Genomic DNA, 16,782 nt, shown 5'->3' on the forward strand with positions numbered 1-16,782 from the left:
ACTGCCTGTTATTTATTTATTAGGCATGCACAGGATCTATCCAAACCCTGAGGGAAACAACGGAGCTTTGGTTAACTGGATTTGGGTTAAATAGTGCAGCATAACCATCTTTTTATGGATGGAGCATTACTTAGACGTATGTGAGTTAGCCATGTGTAGATGGTTTAGTAAGTAAGTGTAGCCCATTCAGACATGAATTCAGCTTCCTGTCCCCATCCTTTCACCTGCAAATAACGAAGATACATTTTCACAGCATTTTAACAGAGTTTCCTGGCATCTTATAGTACATTATCATCATCAATGTTCTCTCTGAATATTATGGGTCAACAAATGGCATCAATACATTTGACTGGTGTTTGTTGAAATCATACATTATGTGACTTTGTTGGATATTGGGTAGTGCAAGTCTCTATTTGGGGTGCATTTATAATTTATCACATATTAATTATGGATTATTACTAAAACGATTGCTTTCTGTTATTGCTTTTTTATTAATAATGCAGGTGAGAGCAGCTCTCCTTTGAAGTATTATTTAATTACACTTTTTTCAAATCCAAAAGAAATAAACTTAATCAGCTATTGAAAGAACCTTTTGAAGCCTTCACCTAAGCTTCTGATGTCTGCACAACCTCATTTCCCACAAAAAGACTTCCAATTATTTTATGTATTTATGTGGCTCACAAAATGAGGAGAACTTAAAGAGGCTAGGACTTTTCAGCTTGGAAAAGAGGAGACTAAGGGGGGATATGATAGAGGTATATAAAATCATGAGTGGTGTGGAGGAAGTGAATAAGGAAAAGTTATTTACTTGTTCCCATAATATAAGAACTAGGGGCCACCAAATGAAATTAATGGGTAGCAGATTTAAAACAAATAAAAGGAAGTTCTTCTTCATTCAGCGCACAGTCAACCTGTGGAACTCCTTGCCTGAGGAGGTTGTGAAGGCTAGGACTATAATTAAGGTTTAAAAGAGAACTGGATAAATTCATGGAGGTTAAGTCCATTAATGGCTATTAGCCAGAATGGGTAACGAATGGTTACCCTATCCTATCCCTAGCCTCTGTTTGTCAGAGGGTGGGGATGGATGGCAAGAGAGAGATCACTTGATTATTACCTATTAGGTTCACTCCCTCTGGGGCACCTGGCATTGGCCACTGTTGGTAGACAGGATACTGGGCTGGATGGACCTTTGGTCTGACCCAGTATGGACATTCTTATGTTCTTATGTGAACAACTGATAACAGATAAGCTGACTGTTACATCCACATGGAGTCCCACTGAATTCATAAGGGCTCTGCCAGGGAGCAGCAATTGCAGGACTGGGTCTGATTTCTGACATGACAATGAAAGGAGAACAAAACCACGGAAAGGGGTTGAGGCAGGAAGATAAGGTGACCAGCTGTCCTGATTGTATAGGGACAGTCCAGACATTTGGGGCTTTGGCTTATTTAGGGTCCTATTACGCCCCCCCCATCCCGATTTTTCACACCTGCTGTCTGGTCAGCCTACAGGAAGGAGTAAGGTTGCAGCAAGAGATAAATGCCACCACTCAGTTATCTTTTTTCCTCAAAGAGGCATATTTCTCCAGAAACACTTTCCCCACTATTCTCTCACACTCTATTCCTTCCTTATATTGTTTAAAAGTTAAAATGCTACTGTGGTAATTGCCGTAGGCAAGGTTTTGCTAAGAGTGTTGATTTAAACTTTCACTGTCTACTAAATATGAAAATGAGAAGTATAGGAAGCTCCTGAATTTCATTTTTAACAGGAAGAGAAAGTTTAAGTTGGCATAATATGAACTAAAACACAACTTACAGTTACAGCATGAAGAAAGAAAGAAAGAAAGAAAGAAAGAAAGAAAGAAAGAAAGAAAGAAAGAAAGAAAGAAAGAAAGAAAGAAAGAAAGAAAGAAAGAAAGAAAGAAAGAAAGAAAGAAAGAAAGAAAGAAAAAGAAAGAAAGAATGTAATCATACCTGTCAGATATAGAAGGAACAAATACCCCCCCAAAAATAAAAAATGAAGACTACATCTATAGACAAACATTAGTTCCAAGAGAGTAGTTTAAATCCAGCCTGCTTTCTTATGAATTAAGTTGTTTGCTTGATCTACAGGGGAAAGTCTATTCAGCCTAGTTCCTGTTCATGACACCAAACAGTTAAGCAGAGCCTCCCTACTTTCAGCTGATGCAGGTTCATGAGAGCGTGACAGTAAGTTAAATCTTCCCTCTCCACTTCCAGTGTCTTTACCAGCATGACAGAGCCTACCAGGAGACAATCCCTCTGAAGAATTCTCTCTCAAACTTGTTCCTGCTGACTCACAGATTATAAAGCAGTGCCTGAGGTTTTCAGGGACGAGTCACCATAGAGTACCTCTTTGTATGGTGCCAACTTCATCCCCTTTCTAGTTGTTACAGCTCTGGGATGGACTGAAATTGCAGGAAGCCAAAGAAACGTTGGCATTTTTGGAGCACTACTCACTTGTAAATTCTGTGGATTTTGACAGTATAGAACTCTTGAGTATCCTGTGATTCAGGCCTTCAAAATGTTTTTGAAATTGCAGTTTATTGTAACTTATTTGTGCGGGGGAAGGGGGAGGGAACATGTAAATAGGATCACCTACTTTGAGAAAACTTTGTTTTTTACTCACTATTCTTTATCATGTGCAAAGCTCAGAATTTAAGGTTCTTGTGATTTTTTGGTTCTGTGATCAGATAGCAGAATCCAGTGGATTGGGATCAGAGATGCCTGGAATGAAGGAACGTGCTTCTCTTCCATTCACCTTCAAGGAAGCCCCTCAATGTGTTCTGTGGTGTTGGGCCTCCATAGCCTTAGAAAAGATGGGAAAGGGGCCGGGCCGGTGGAATGGCAACTCCCTGGAGCACCAGTTATTACTAGTTCAATTCACCCAACCTAGAATGGAAACTCCATCTCCAGAGGAAAAGAAGGTCAGGTTACCTGACAGCAGAGGAACCTGGGAAAACTCAATTCCTGAACAATAGCTCCTATGGAATGGGAGGCTCAGAGTGGTGATGTGGTCAGGAAGCAGTATGAAGACAAATATCAGAGGGGTAGCCGTGTTAGTCTGTATCCACAAAAATAACAAGAAGTCCGGTGGCACCTTAAAGACTAACAGATTTATTTGGGCATAACCTTTCGTGGGTTAAAAAACAATTCTTTAGATGCATGGCATGAAAATTACAGATGCAGGCATTATTATACTGACTCATGAAGAGAAGGGAGTTACCTTACAAGTGGAGAACCGGTGTTGACAGGGCCAATTCAGTCAGGCTGGATGTGGTCCACTTTCAATAATTGATGAGATGTCAATACCAAGAGAGGGAAAATTGTTTTTGTAGTGAGCCAGCCATTCCCAGTCCCTATTCAAGCCCAAATTAATGGTGTTAAATTTGCAAATGAATTGTAGCTCTGCAGTTTCTCTGCAGGGTCTGAGGAGAGAATCCATATAGCCAGATAATCCTGCTCTAAGACTGCCAATGCCTGAGATGATGGGGCATCCAGGGTTTGCAGGTTTATGGATCTTGGGTAGCAGATAGAATACCCCTGGACTCGGTTCTAGGAATGTGTCTGTGTAGATTCCTGTGCTATAGCAGGGAGTTTCTTGAGCAGATGGTGTAGTTCCTTGAGCAGATGGTGTAGACCCTACGCTACCAGCACTCCTAGCTATCTTTGAGACACCACCGACTTCCTGAGGAAACTACAATGCATTGGTGATCTTCCTGAAAACACCATCCTGACCACCATGGACGTAGAAGCTCTTTACACCAATATTCCACACGAAGATGGACCACAAGCTGTCAGGAACAGTATCTCTGATGAGGCCATGGCACACCTGGTGGCTGAGCTTTGTGGCTTTGTCCTCACCCACAACCATTTCAGTTTTGGGGATAATTTATACCTTCAAGTCAGCGGCACTGCTATGGGTCCCCGCATGGCCCCACAGTATGCCAACATTTTTATGTCTGACTTAGAACAACACTTCCTCAGCTCTCGTCCCCTAGAGCCCCTCCTCTACTTGCACTACATTGATAACATCTTCATCATATGGACCCATGGGAAGGAGGCCCTTGAAGAATTTCACCTGAATTTCACCAATTTCCACCTCACCATCAACCTCAGCCTGGACCAGTCCACACAAGAGATCCACTTCTTGGACACTACAGTGCAAATAAGTGATGGTCACATAAACATCACCCTATACCGGAAACCTACTGACCACTATACTTACCTCCACGCCTCCAGCTTCCATCCAGGACACATCACACGATCCATTGTCTACAGCCAAGCCCTAAGATACAACCGAATTTGCTCCAATCCCTCAGACAGAGACAAACACCTACAAGATCTTTATCAAGCATTCTTAAAACTACAATACCCACCTGGGGAAGTGAGGAAACAGACTGACAGAGTGAGACAGGTACCCAGAAGTCACTTACTACAGGAGAGGCCCAACAAAGAAAATAAAAGAACACCACTGACCATCAGTTCAGCCCCCAGCTAAAACCTCTCCAGCACATCATCAGTGGTCTACAACCTATCCTGGAAAATGATCCCTCATTCTCACAGATTTTGGGAGGCAGGCCAGTCCTCGCTTACAGAGAGCCCCCCACCCTGAAGCAAATACTCAGCAGCAACTACACACCACACCACAGAAACACTAACCCAGGAACCAATCCCTGTAACAAACCCCGTTGTCTACTTTGACCCATATCTACTCTAGCAACACCATCAGAGGACCCAACCACATCAGCCACACCATCAGGGGCTCATTCACCTCCACATCTACTAATGTGATATATGCCAGCAATGCCCCTCTGCCATGTAAACGGCCCAAACCGGACAGTTTCTACATAAAAGAATAAATGGACACAAATCAGACATCAGAAATGGTAACATACAAAAGCCAGTAGGAGAACACTTCAATCTCCCTGGACATTCTATAATAGATTTAAAAGTAGCCATACTTCAACAAAAAAACTTCAAAAACAGACTTCAAAGAGAAACTGCAGAGCTACAATTCATTTGCAAATTTAACACCATTAATTTGGGCTTGAATAGGGACTGGGAGTGGCTGGCTCACTACAAAAGCAATTTTCCCTCTCTTGGTATTGACACCTCCTCCTCAATTATTGGGGGTGGACCACATCCAGCCTGACGGAACTGGCCCTGTCAACACCAGTTCTCCACTTGTAAGGTAACTCCCTTCTCTTCATGAGTCAGTATAATAATGCCTGCATCTGTAAGTTTTACTCCATGCATCTGAAGAAGTCAGTTTTTTACCCACGAACACTTATGCCCAAATAAATCTGTTAGTCTTTAAGGTGCCACCGGACTCCTTGTTGTTTTTATGAAGAGGCTCTGTATAGTGGCCCTGTCCTCGACTGAATCTGGGGTGGGGGGAATTTTCTTCCCTTTTTGAGAATGGGAGGCATAAGAACAGAACTTCTCCTCCACCAGGTATAAGAATGAAGAGGAAACTCCATGAATGTGAACTGATAGTGTCCTTGCCCTTGTGTAAAAAAAAACAATGCAAGGAAGAATGCAGCTCTCCATCTTTATTCAGCAGTACGGGTCTCTTCCCTATTTATGGTTCTTTTGTTAAGGTACCATTGCTGGTAGTGTGTCAGCTGTGTATTCCTTCCTATATGTCCACAAGCAAACTGAAAATCCAAAGGGTCCCCTTTTCAAACAAAGGCATGTAAGCTGCACCCAACAAAATACAGGTAATAGCGAACAAACAATTATATGTCTGGTCATGCAATTACCCATTTGGCATACATAAATGAATATTGCTTCTCCTTTTTCTGACACCAGTGTCCCATTCTAATGTAAGTGTCATCCCTCTGTCAAGTGGCAGCTGATGGCTCGGTTGGCTTCCCAGTGGAGGAAAGATCAGTGATGCAGAGTCTGGCTATCCTCAGTGTAACTTGCTTTGTTTACACATATACAACAGTCCTGAAATGAGGTGCTCAACCAACAAGCAGGGCAAAACCTTCTTTCAGGAATCTCAGCCCAACACCAATGCCCAGTTTCCAGGAGCAACTCTGCCTCAAGAATTAACTCTAATCAGAGACTATGGAAGAGAACAAGTTCTCCTGACACTCCCTCTGCATAACCCAAACAAAAACAGCAGCATTTCTTTCCAAGAGACAAACTTGGTTGCAAGAATTTAGAACAAGAATTTAGAAGAATACGTGTAACAGCACCACCTGGAGATGCGTGCAATAACCATATTTCTGCATATGGAAGTAGGTGCTTGAAAAGCAATGACACATTTATCCACCTACCATTTTCACGCTCAAATAACCAGTAGAAAATCTCTGTTACTCACTTGAATGCGTGAAGGCGCACAACTTAGGATTTGTCTACATGGCGCCGGCATAGCACAGTCAAGGGGTGTAAAATACTCTAATGCACTGCACTGTAACTGCCCCACATAGACCCTGCTTGTGTGCGCTAAGAAGGTACATTAATGCAAATTGGGTACCTTTTAGAGCGCACCAGGATGGGACAGTTAGCATGTAAGCAAGCTTTACAAATCAAACCCCTCTGGTGCCCTTTGCCACATGGTGTAGATAAGCCCTTAGGCACCTGTGGTTGAAAATTTAGCTCCAAGCTTTTTTAACTTGTACACAGTGAGAAAACAGCTTCAGTCACTGAGGGTGCGAGCTCTCTTGTGTATGCCCAAAGCTGTATTTATTCTCAGTCTAAGAGCAAGTGCTGCAAATGAAATAACTTTGGATGGCATGACTTTTAGAAAAACACCTACCCTGCTTTGCTCTTCTGTGGATCCTTCTATTCAAGGATCCCAAAGGCAGTGTGCCAAAGCAGTGAGCCAAAGTGTCCAAGGCTATGCATCAAAGCACTGAGGTTAAAAAACTCCAAAGCTCTGAAGTTGAGTGCCAAAATGCCAAGGAAGGGCTGCAGTGTGCCAGGCTTTGCACTGAAACACAGAGGCATAGTTTCACACTGATGAGCCCAAGCACCGCAGCACTTAAAAAATAGGCAGGGAGCACCGGGGGAAAAAAAAAAAAAAGCTTTCGCGTCAACTCAAAAACCATCTGAGAATCAGCTGGACATGGTTAAAAATGACAGAAAGTGACCGTGGAGACAGGCTGATGCAGTGCTGAAATCGTGGAGGACTGGGCATTCCTCTGCTGACCACAGTCACAAAGGAATTGGGTGGAGCATTTGGAGGATGGGATTTATATACAGGAAAGCATAATGGTCAGTAGGGATCCTGGCTCACACTATACCCTGCAGGGTCAAAAATCTAAGAGATGAATGAATTCTCCCACTCTCAGTCTAGGCTGGTGAAACCCAGGATGATCCCTTCGAAGAAGTATTACTATTGTATTTACAGATGAGGAAACAGAGGCCGAGATAAGTTAAGTAACCTGCCCAAGGGAAGCTTGGAGTAATGTCAAGGATAAAACTAAAATCTCCAGGTTTCCCAGTCCTATGTTTTAACCACAAGACCCCATTCCTTTCCTAATATCCTACGTAGATGATGACATTGGTGTTATGCAACAATCATCTTTATAAACATGTTAATTTCAGGACTTAAAGTCTATGGATACTATCTGTGATAAATAGGTTACATACAAAAGATGCTGGTCTTTATTTCATGGACCCAGTTACCTGACATGGGTCCAGATTACAAAGGATTAATATCTCTCTTACGTTTCATGGTTCAGTATCCCTTGATTCCAGGAGCTACTGTTAAGTATCCCTCTCTAAGCATTCTTTTCCCCCAGTGGTCTAGTTTATCTGGGAGAAGTCAGCTCTCTTGGAAAATCTGGTTTTCAGTGAAGTCCTGCTCTTCATGCTATTCTATAGCTGGGCTGAAAAGCGGACGAGTGACTTGCGCAAGGTCCAGATTTTCAGAGGTATTTAAGCACCTAGCAGGATTTTCTAAAGCACCTGACCAGGTTAGGCACCTCACACTGAAATCAATAAGACTTAGGACCCTAACCAGCTTACATGCTTTTGAAAATCCCACTAAGTGCTTATGTGCATCTTTAGGTACCTAAACACCTTTGAATATCTGACCACAGGTTTCTATTTACAGCTGGTTCTTAAAATATTGGGAAATAGGATTGTATAATCTTTCAGCAGACAGAAGGACTATGTTTCAGAGTGTTAAGTTTGGTTTGAAGATAAATATAGTAAAATCAGCGTGTAGCTCTATCACAGATGAAGAGACAAACTTCTATTTATAAAGTATCATTACAATATGTCAACATCAAAACACAAGTTACTACACCAACAGACATAACTATTCTACAATATCGACAATATTTTCTTCTCTGAGACAAATGCACCATCCTCTGGGGGGTAAGAGGTGGATGGGAAAGGTTAGGCATAAATTATTACGATACAATACAAAATTATTTGGTCCCTTAAGTAGCCCCTGAAGTAGGAGATGGTGGTGAAAATTTATCAAGCTTCCCTGTCCTCCCACCCCCCACCAATAGATTGTACAATTCAATACCTAAATTTTCATGTACTACAGTCCTTTTAATAGAATTGCTAATGTCTTTCTAGGTTTTATAATGTCACAAAAAGATGCTCATCATGCAATCTCACCACAGCAGATAAGTGCTAGTGCCTTTGGGGGGTTTTGATGCAAGCTGTCTTCTACTGTTCGTTTACAGTGGGCACATTAATGGGGTCAATAAAGTTTGCAGCAACTCTATGTACGAATCTACACCTTCAACAATGTGATCAGTAAATTCTAGACATGCAGAAGTGATCACAGGAGCCTATTGTGTGGATTCCCTGCAAAGTCAAACTGCTCTAGGTAATGTAAAAGGTCAGAAAGCTGGTACTTTCACAGCAGAAACCACCACTTGATGTGGGAAAGATTCACAGGAGATCCTAAAGCCCAGCAGTGAAGGGTCTCTTTTCAACAAGGTCGCATGTCAAGCTAGAAGGAAACTAAAAGGAGCGTATTACATGAAACCACCAGCAACACTGTGGATACATTAAATATCTTGCCCTTTAAAAATACATTTTATAATATGCGCTAGTTCAGAACATACAGTAATTTCCACAAATTCTTTTCAATGTCCTGAAAGTTAAGGGCACTTGAAAAAAACTTTTATATTCCAGTCATAACTATCCAGCTATAGTTTCCTCTCATTGGATGTAATATTGTTCTCATCAGAGATTAGAAAAACATGTTGTGTTTGCCTATTCTACATTCAGTAGCAACAATTCGCTTCTGTAAACAATAAAAGAAGGCTCCGCTAATTTTCCTCTGTTTTTTGTTTTGTTTGACAACAAAATGACTATTACCGTTTAGTGCTGATAAGATTTTAAGCAAATCGCATTAAAGGTGTTTAAGTAAAATGCCAGTCTCTCTCTTTCCGTGGGATTGGGGTGGCATTAAACTACAGTAAGTTCACATAAGAATTTAGGATAAACAAACCTTGAATAGAGGTCTGGAGTTCTGGCTACATTTTGCGCTAGAGCAAATGGGAAATTCTATTAGGGGAATTTGATTTATTTAAGAAGAACTTGACAGTGTCCCATTTCTCGTCTCCTCCTTATTGCTTTCTAGGTTGGTTTTACGATCTCCAGAGCTCCTGGGTTTGCACTGATACCTTGACCTACTGCCTGTTCCCCTACTTGGGTCAAGCATAACTTTTACTGTATGCATATAAGTAAGGCCCTACTTAACTTGCGATACCGCGGAAATGTCAGATTCCGCCATATTAGGCTTCCGCTGCAATTTTGACTGTGAGAACCCCTGCTCTCAGCCCCAGGTTGCCATCACACAAAAGTAACAATGGACTTTACTACCGCAAATGATAAGGTCCATTATTAGTTCCCCACAATTTTCCATGCCTTGTCCGCAACTCAGCTGCAAGTTTTTGACCATCACCCTGCAATTCAAAGAGGGCCTTACATACGGGAGAGAGAAGGTGGGTGAGGTAATATCTTTTATTGGGCCAAGGCCTATGGGTTGACGAGACTCTTCTACCAACAGAACTTGGTCCAATAAAAGATATTACCTCACCCACCTGTATCTCATACCCTAGGACCAACACGACTACAACAACACTGCAAACTATATGCATGCAGGATCTTTGGCAAACACCTGCTCAGGAATTTATTCCGTTTGTTGAAGTCGATGGGAGCTGAGGACGTTCAGCACCTTGCAGCAGGATTGTGTCCTGCAGAAATAGCATAAATGCAGACAGAATTAAAGGGCACATAGGGCCTGATCGTGTTCACATTGCACTCAATGGCAGAACTTCCATTTACTTCTATGGGACCAAGTCTATATACAGTAGATTCTATTTCCCTACTTAAAATCAATACGGGCACCAACAAAGTAACCAAGAGTCTTGCACACTACAAGATAGTGCTATTATTGGGGGTTCGCAGTCCTACAGTCCAGCTGAAGTTTGCGGCAGGGAGGCAAAGTGTCAACTGAGGGGTAGCTAGATCCAGGCAGTGCTGAAGGCCTTAAATAACTGAAATAAAGAAAGGGACAGCTGAGGTCATCCCAACTGCTTTATCCAACCTTCTCCCCAGCCAAACAATGCAATCAGCCTGTGTGCTCAGCCTGCACACCCTCTGAGAAAAAATAGCTCATGAACTGTGATGCCATTCCAGAGAATTGAAGTTTCTGGCTCAGTAACCCAATTCCTGGAAGTACGTTGTCCAGGAGCAGCACTTCTGGGAATGACAGTAATAAAAATGGGAAGGCCAGGAAAGAATTTCTCCCCAGAGCATATCACATGGACCTTAGAATGGCTGTTTCTGAAGCACTGAGCTGAAACCATCCATTAAGATCTAATGGGCATAGCCCACAAGATCAATTTCCTTCAGTTGCAGAGGAGCAGTCATTGGTGGACTTCCTCTCCTTCCTCCATGTTTCTGTTAACACAGAGGGCTCCTTACTCCCTCTTCCTTCTTTCATGCATCCACACAGGGACAGCCAGTATATAACCCTGAGACCTTAACACAGGGCTAAATTCAATAAGCTCAACAGTTTTGGGGTTCTTTTTGTTTAAAAGCTCATTTAGATAAAACTTGTAGGAGTGGCCATAGCTTCCCGATCACTTCGGCAAGGATCTGATACCATTACTCATACTGAATAACATTTTATTCCTCGGATAGCCCCACTAAAAGGAAGGTAACTGCATAAGGAGCAAAATACTATGCATTGTGAGCAAAGGTGTCAGAATTTGGCTCTAAGTAACTCTTACACTCGCACCCGATATGTGGCGTGTATGAGCATTTTATCCGTATGTGCTGCTTTTATGGGAAGCGTTGAGGTTCCATCACACAATTTCTTTTAAATACTCTGGGCCAGGTTCTGTCTCTCCCTCCTAGGGAGTAGCACACTACTCCAGCAGTAGTCCTACTGAAGTCAATGGAACCACTTACAGAGCACTGTGTTCCTCTGTTTGAATGAGAAAAACAGATTCCAATTTCCTCTGTAGTTCATCCGTGAACGCCCGGTTTCAAAGCAAAGAGAAATGTAAACATTATTATATTTGAAATTTAAGATTTTAGCCCTTCTAAGTTCTGATACTTGTGTTGCTCATTTTTATGTGGTTTCCATCATTACAACCATGCCCTTTTTATTGAAGGTTACTTTATCATTTGAAACATGCATGTTTAGTTACTTAAAATGGTAAATTGCTTTGCACTGTCCTTGAAATGCACCATATAAATATTGTATTCGATCCTTAGCTTACACTTCATAAATAATTTATTTAAAAAATATTCTTCCATGAGACCATCAGCTGCTGAGGTGTTCAGTTTTTCTGGTCAAACATTTATTTACAGCATGTGTTCTTTTAGCTTAGTAACGATCTGCTAAAAGCTACATCTGGTCGGAGTTATAGGAATTGTATTTATGCTAAAAATCTCAAAATACTAAATGCTCAAATCTGTTAACAGGGTTTATACCATAGTATAAATGTTTTAATGAGCAGTGGAGATGTTGAAAGCTATACAGGGGAGGCTTTCATAGAGGCCTGAATGTTACTTAAAGCATCCATTTGTGACTACTGGAAAGATTTACAGATTGCATTGCTGCTATCAAGTCATTCCTAAATTATTTCTATTTCATGTTACTACACTGCAACTGTTGTAGAAACTTGTTCAAAGTGCCAGACATTTAAAAAAAATCTAGAGGAAATTTCAGATGATTAACTTTGATGAATGGACATATTTTAATTCGTGTACCATAATATTCTTGTTAATGACATGTCTGCTTAGGACATCCATTAAAAGTCCATTAACTTAACAGAGAAAGTCTAATAAAGTTACCCTGTAAATTTTCTGGTAAATTAACATTATGGATTTTTAATGAATATTTGCTGTAGATATTGTTACAAGGCTAACATTCTAATTAAACTTAGGCCCTGAGCAAGTAAAACAGCCCCATGAAGACACTACAAAGCAGAGAAAGGTCTTTCTCAAAAGCTTTCATAAGCATGGTTGGTGCTGGTCACAAAATATGGTAACAATAGCTTAAGCCATTATCATTATCTTCACTGGCACAGTGGCTGGTGCCCCAGTGTCAGAAGCTTACTGAACAAATTCAAGAGCTAAGGTTCCCATATTCTTCTGTGCCTGCTATAGAAATAGCTCAATTTTAGGATGGACATTTTGAAACCATTTGGCCCTGATTTTCAGGAGTGCGGCCACAACTCCAGGTGAAGTTGATGGGAGAGGTCAGTAGGTATCATCTTTGAAAAAATCAAGACCTGCCACTATGTCTCTCAAGATCGGAATAGTTTAGTGGAAATTAGTGAACGTTTGAACATTTTGACCTACATGATTTTGTTAAAGCCACAAGGAAAGTTGGTATTAGTCCTGGAATTTTCAGGAGTGAGCAATTCCTGTGCTCATGCTTCTCCTCATCTCAAGTACATCAAGTACATCAGCAAATGATATCAAACCATCAAACAATGCTGACTGGCCAATGTGATGATGTCATGCTTTTCAGAATAGCTTTCCCAAAGTGATTCTTCCAGCAACATTAATAATTCTGTATCACAAGACATCCACCACTACATTTCATGACATCCACAGGTAGAGAGTGTATTTGGGAGATATACCAGCGGGCACCCAATCTTATAGTTTTTTGCCCATTCATCTCTAATTTCAGTAAGGCCTGATACTTTTCTGCTGACAAAACAAATAAACAATAATACAGGATATGGATTTAATTTTTAAAATAACTTCATTTACCAATTTTTTCATACTTATCTGCCACCAAATCTTCTAAACCAATCACCTTCCAGAAGCTATCATCCCAGCCCTTGTCTGGGGAATATGTCCACTTGCACACCAATGGACAGAGAGACCTAATGAGAAAAGACATAAATCCAGAGTCAGGACACTTATTACACTAGCTCATGAAACTTAGGATGTTTGCAGGGGACGACACGGTAGCGGATTAGCTACAGGGAACATTGGGCCAAAACTTTCAAAAGTGACTATTGATTTTGGGGGCCTAATTTAAGACACCTTAAAAAGGACCTATTTTTAAAGGTGTTTCCCCACTAATAGGAACTCTACACACGACTACCCCTCTCCTCCGCATACACCAGCCAAGTGAACAGGCCATGCACACCAGGCACATTCCAAAAGGTCAGTGCAGCCTGAACACCATATATGCATAGCAGGGAGTTTAGAGAAGTTCCCAGTGAACGGAATGGGACTTGTACCAGGACTGAATTTGGCCCATAAAGTTTTGTGGCCTGGTGTGTAAAAGTAAAACAGAGTCAAACTGGTAGTGCTTCTGTAGAGTGTATTCAAGTTTCAGTGCCACTGGCTCTGTATTTCATCAGAACTTGATGACAGTTCAGTGACATACTTAAATAACATAAGCTGTGATGCAACCCAGTGCAATGGGAAGTTACTGTTTCAATTAACATGGATGACAAAACTGTTTGAGCCCCACTGTGTTGATAGTGTCATAAGGACACAGAATAAAGGCACAGGGCAGAATTAACTATCTACTATAAAATGGATTTTTCCCCTCCCCAAACTTTCCTTAGAGCAAAGAAAAAACAAATAACTAAGAGTGACAAGATACCATGCAACAAACAGACCATTGTCTTACTGAAGATCAAGGCATCCTCGGAGATAATTTTTAATTGTGCTCTGTAAAGTCAGTTAACCAAAAGGCGTTAATAATTTTAATCGCTACTGAAAAAGTCAACTACCTGTAGACTTGGAGGAGCCATTGTGGTCTATATGCAAGCTGGCTGTGTCTCGGTGAACTGTTACATGCTTGCTGTGATTGGTTTCAAGAGATGCGTACTTGGGTATTACATTTCTTTTAGATCTTATTTTATGAATTATGTATTACTTGTGTTTTAGCTTACATTTACTTCTGTTGAAAGATTACTATTATTCAGATGTTATGATTTAAAGAAATGTTAAAAATACAAGTGCTTCTTTGCTATTCTATACAACTTTTTTTATGGCATTGTGTGCTATATCTCCTTGCGAATAACAAAAATGTTATAAATGTTATATATGTCTTCTCTCCCTGACCCCTTCCTCCCAAAAACTTCCTATAGGCCTAACAAGGGGAATTAAACTAAAAGTTCATTACACACACACCCCAAACAGAAGGTCCCTAGCCCTAAAAGCTTAAAATCTAAGTCTAAACCAAGAAACAGCTATATAGTAGCATCAATATATTTTACATTCATTCATCTCAAGTATTCTTGTCAGCAAGTTAAAGAAGTATGGGCTGGATGAATGCACTATAAGGTGATAGAAAGTTGGCTAGATTGTCGGGCTCAACGGGTAGTGATCAATGGCTCCATGTCTAGTTGGCAGCCGGTGTCAAGTGGAGTGCCCCAGGGGTCGGTCCTGGGGCCGGTTTTGTTCAATATCTTCATAAATGATCTGGAGGATGGTGTGGATTGCATTCTCAGCAAATTTGTGGATGATACTAAACTAGGAGGAGTGGTAGATACACTGGAGGGCAGGGATAGGATACAGAGGGATCTAGACAAATTGGAGGATTGGGCCAAAAGAAATCTGATGAGGTTCAATAAGGATAAGTGCAGGGTCCTGCACGTAGGACAGAAGAACCCAATGCACAGCTACAGACTAGGGACCGAATGGCTAGGCAGCAGTTCTGCGGAAAAGGACCTAGGGGTGACAGTGGACGAGAAGCTGGATATGAGTCAGCAGTGTGCCCTTGTTGCCAAGAAGGCCAATGGCATTTTGGGATGTATAAGTAGGGGCATAGCCAGCAGATCGAGGGATGTGATCGTCCCCCTCTATTTGACATTGGTGAGGCATCATCTGGAGTACTGTGTCCAGTTTTGGGCCCCACACTACAAGAAGATAAATAAGATAAACAAGAAGATAAGTGGATAAATTGGAGAGAGTCCAGCGAAGGGCAACAAAAATGATTAGAGGTCTGGAACACATGACTTATGAGGAGAGGCTGAGGGAACTGGGATTGTTTAGTCTGCAGAAGAGAAGAATGAGGGGGGATTTGATAGCTGCTTTCAACTACCTGAGAGGTGGTTCCAGAGAGGATGGTTCTAGACTATTCTCAGTGGTAGAAGAGGACAGGACAAGGAGTAATGGTCTCAAGTTGCAGTGGGGGAGGTTTAGGTTGGAGATTAGAAAAAACTTTTTCACTAGGAGGGTGGTGAAACACTGGAATGCGTTACCTAGGGAGGTGGTAGAATCTCCTTCCTTAGAAGTTTTTAAGGTCAGGCTTGACAAAGCCCTGGCTGGGATGATTTAATTGGGGATTGGTCCTGCTTTGAGCAGGGGGTTGGACTAGATGACCTCCTGAGGTCCCTTCCAACCCTGATATTCTATGATTCTATGATCCTGAAGTATCCCACTGTTGCAAACCTCAATAGATACAAATAGCACCAATAAAATGCACTTGAGTCTGGGTTGGAGGACAGCAAACAATTGCTTACACATCATACCTTGCACAACAGTGCATGAGTGGTTGGTGGGAGGATTTTAGCTTAGGGCACCAAGTCAAACATTTACTCTTATGAAAACTGCCATGGGATCTTTACTGTCCATGCAGAGTATAGAGAATCTCTTACTTCACAGTTTTGTCCACAAAAAGACCCCCCTCCCTCCATAGTAAGCTATATGGGATTTAGTCTATCTGACCTGATCCTACCATGCTTAGTTCCTAAAATAAGTGTCGCCATTTCAAACCTCAGAGTTGGACTTAACCATAATCTCTGGCTATTTAATAGGACCCTGCATTGTACTAGACCCAAATGCAATGGAACGGAGAGTTCTTCTCTCCTCAAAAACATTCATGGAAACAAATACTGAGGCTACTTTGTATTCAGTCCCAAATACAAATCAAATTCCAGTTTTCCAGATGCTGCTATAATATAAATGATTAAGACAAAAAAGAACTTGAAAAGTTCCTTTCCGCTTCTGCTGCAAAACTACATGGTGTTCAGTCCTGGTACGGTTTCTGATGCAGAGGGCCAAAGTACATTTGAAGAGGACCATGTTACATTTTATTCCATTTCTTTAGCGTTCCCATATGTTTTTATAAGTGGATGACTCTTGATGCTTATTTACAAAACTGATCTTTAAAAAAAAGATACATCATCCTAATTATAGTGACATTTCCCATATATGGTTTCTATTCTATTTTTATACAGTAGTTTGCAACAAACAAATGACATGATGCGTATTAGTCATTTGGAGAAATTGAAATGGGAATGACTAGTTACATGCTCATAAACATGGAGAGACACAGATCACTTTGGGA

At 41.3% G+C, this 16,782-nt stretch overlaps 1 protein-coding gene across 4 annotated transcripts in view; it reads right to left on the reverse strand.

The window, feature by feature from the left end:
* The window catches only part of FGGY (FGGY carbohydrate kinase domain containing), a 191,948-nt gene that overhangs the window by 100,140 nt on the left and 75,026 nt on the right, over nt 1–16,782 (reverse strand). For all 4 annotated transcript variants that reach the window (XM_073357533.1, XM_073357531.1, XM_073357532.1 and 1 more), the window contains exon 6: nt 13,239–13,354. In XM_073357533.1, the coding sequence (XP_073213634.1) occupies nt 13,239–13,354 (116 nt within the window). The remainder of the gene's footprint in view (nt 1–13,238; nt 13,355–16,782) is intronic.

This window comes from Lepidochelys kempii, chromosome 8 (assembly GCF_965140265.1).
Source record: "Lepidochelys kempii isolate rLepKem1 chromosome 8, rLepKem1.hap2, whole genome shotgun sequence".
NCBI lineage: Eukaryota > Metazoa > Chordata > Testudines > Cheloniidae > Lepidochelys > Lepidochelys kempii.